Source organism: Chiloscyllium plagiosum, chromosome 2 (genome assembly GCF_004010195.1).
Source record: "Chiloscyllium plagiosum isolate BGI_BamShark_2017 chromosome 2, ASM401019v2, whole genome shotgun sequence".
NCBI classification, from domain to species: domain Eukaryota; kingdom Metazoa; phylum Chordata; class Chondrichthyes; order Orectolobiformes; family Hemiscylliidae; genus Chiloscyllium; species Chiloscyllium plagiosum.
Genome location: NC_057711.1, coordinates 38,820,741 through 38,823,129, shown reverse-complemented (window position 1 = coordinate 38,823,129; position 2,389 = coordinate 38,820,741). Strand labels below are relative to the sequence as shown.

The window sequence follows — 2,389 nt, the reverse complement described above, 5'->3', positions numbered from 1 at the left end:
GTAAATGTAGAGTACTAGGATAGAGGAATGGATCTGGGTGGATTACTCTTCAGAAGGTTAGTGTAGACGTGTTGGGATGAATGGCCTGTTTCCACACTGTAGGGATTCTATGAACTTGATTAAGTGCAAGAGATTCTAAAAGTATTTGTAAAGGTAGATGTGGAAAGGATGTTTCCTCTCCTGGATGTATCCAGACTTAGACGACACACTTTTAGGACAGAAAATAATTTCTTTCTCTCAGAGAATTGTGAAACTTGGAACTCTCTGCCTCAAAAGGCGGTGGTAACAGAGTTATCAAACACTTTTAATGCAGAAATCATCAGATTCTTGTCAGACAAGAGAATCCAAGATTATTCAGAGTGGATAGACATGTGGAATTCTAAACAGAATAGCTAAAATCTTATTACAGGGCAGGGCTACAGGGGGGGGGGGGGGGGGGGGAGGTGTAAATGTGTAATTTTGCTCTGATTTGGTAGGTTTGTTTGCTTGTAAAATAGAAGAGAGTTCCCCTTCTCTTTGAATAGTGCCACAAAATGTTTCATGGCCACCTGATAAGGCAAATGGTTTTGGTTTCACATTTTATTCAAAGAATGATATTTTCAACAAGGCAGTACTCTCTCAGTACTGCACTGAAATATCAGCCTGGAGTTTATGCTTGAGTCTCTGGAGTTCAGTTTCTGAGTCATAAGTGTAATGTGATACCAAGGGAGCCAAAATCATGTGTTGGCAGTTCTCTAGTACATGAGATATCACCATCCTCCATGGGTGTACCTAAGTAGTGATTGGAAACTCTCAGTTGTGAGGAGTATCACAGCCATGGATCTTCTGTCCTTTGTTTGATATCTGTATCTGTGTGCTAACAACAGCACAAATAATGCAAAATCTTCAAATTTAAAATAGTAACATCTTCATTTATAGTTCTACAATTCTGTTGAAGTCTCTGCACTTCTCCAATTCTGGCCTCTTTCACTTCCCTGATTTTAATTGCTCTGCCAATGATGTCCTTTCTTTCAGGTTTCTCTACCCCATTGAATGGAACTTGTTCCTGACATTTTCCCACCTCTCTCTCCTTTAAAAACTCCTGAAAACCTTCCTCCTTCCATGCTAAATGTCTGATGTGGTTTGTTGTCAAATTTCACTTAATGTCCTTCCGAAGAGTCTTGAGCTTTTTAACTACAATAAATACATCATATAAATGCAATGTCTTTACAAGTAATATTAAATCTGGTCTGTGAATTTCATCTTTACTGCCTGTCTCAATTTACTGTTTTGAGGTTCAAAAAGATCAAAGTAGATTCTTGATTTGTCAACATTTTCCCTGATATACAGCATATCTTCCACAGTGTACAAATCTTCTCTTGCTGTCCACACAGTCAGACTGTATCTGTATTAAAACAAGATTGTTGAATTAGAGGAGACAGACAATATAGCAGCGCTGGATTGTCAATTAAAACACATCAACATAAAAACTTATTGTATGAAACAGATTTGATAATAGTTACTTGGTGCAAAGTTTATTTATCTGGACTTTGTGATGCATGGATACAAATATATTTAAAACCATTTTATGTATTGGCCTGTTTCTATCACCCTTTATTAGGCCGTAAGATATAGGAGCAGAATTAGGCCATTGGCCTATCAAGTTTGCTCTACCATTCGATCAAAGCTGATATCTTTCTCAACCCCATTCTCCTACCTTCACGCCATAACCCTTGACCCCTTTACTAAACAAAAACCTGTCTTTCTCTGACTTAAGACTACTGAATGACTTGGCCTCCATAGTCTTCTGTGGCAGTGACTTCCGCAGATTAACCATTTCCTGACTGAAGAAATTCCTCCTCATCTCAGTTCTAAAGGGTAGTCCTTCTGAGTCTGTGCCCTCAGGTCCAAGTCTCCCTTACTAATGAAAACATTTTCTCCACATTCAATCGATCTTCTAAACTCCAGCAAGTATAAATCCAGAGTCCTCAACTGCTCCTCCCTTGTCTCTGATATGTCCTTCATTCCTGGGATCATTTTTATAAATGTCCTCTGACCGTCTCCAAGGACAGCACAATCTTCTTTAGATATGGGATCCAAGACTGCTCACAATATTTCAAATGCTATCTGACCAGAGCCTTATTCAGCCTCAGTAGTACATCTCTGCTATTGTATTCTAGTCCTCTTTGAAAGAATGCGAATATTGCATTTGCCTTCCTAGCTGCCGAATGAATTTGCACGTTATCCTTAAAAGAATCCTGAACTAGGACTCCTAAGTCCCTCTGTGCTTCAGAGCCTATGCCTCTTCCTACCAATGAGCATAACCTCACTATTCTAAAAAATAATTTTAAAAATCAAAGACTTGTGGATGATTAGATTAGATTACTTACAGTGTGGAAACAGGCCCTTC

General features: G+C 38.8%; 1 protein-coding gene across 1 annotated transcript in view; it reads right to left on the bottom strand.

Annotated features, from left to right (window-relative positions):
• Positions 1–884: 884 nt before the first annotated feature.
• The window catches only part of fam151b (family with sequence similarity 151 member B), a 27,688-nt gene continuing 26,183 nt past the window's right edge, over positions 885–2,389 (bottom strand). The window contains exon 6 of the mRNA XM_043708131.1: positions 885–1,384. Within this exon, the coding sequence (XP_043564066.1) occupies positions 1,219–1,384 (166 nt within the window). The 3' untranslated portion in view covers positions 885–1,218. The remainder of the gene's footprint in view (positions 1,385–2,389) is intronic.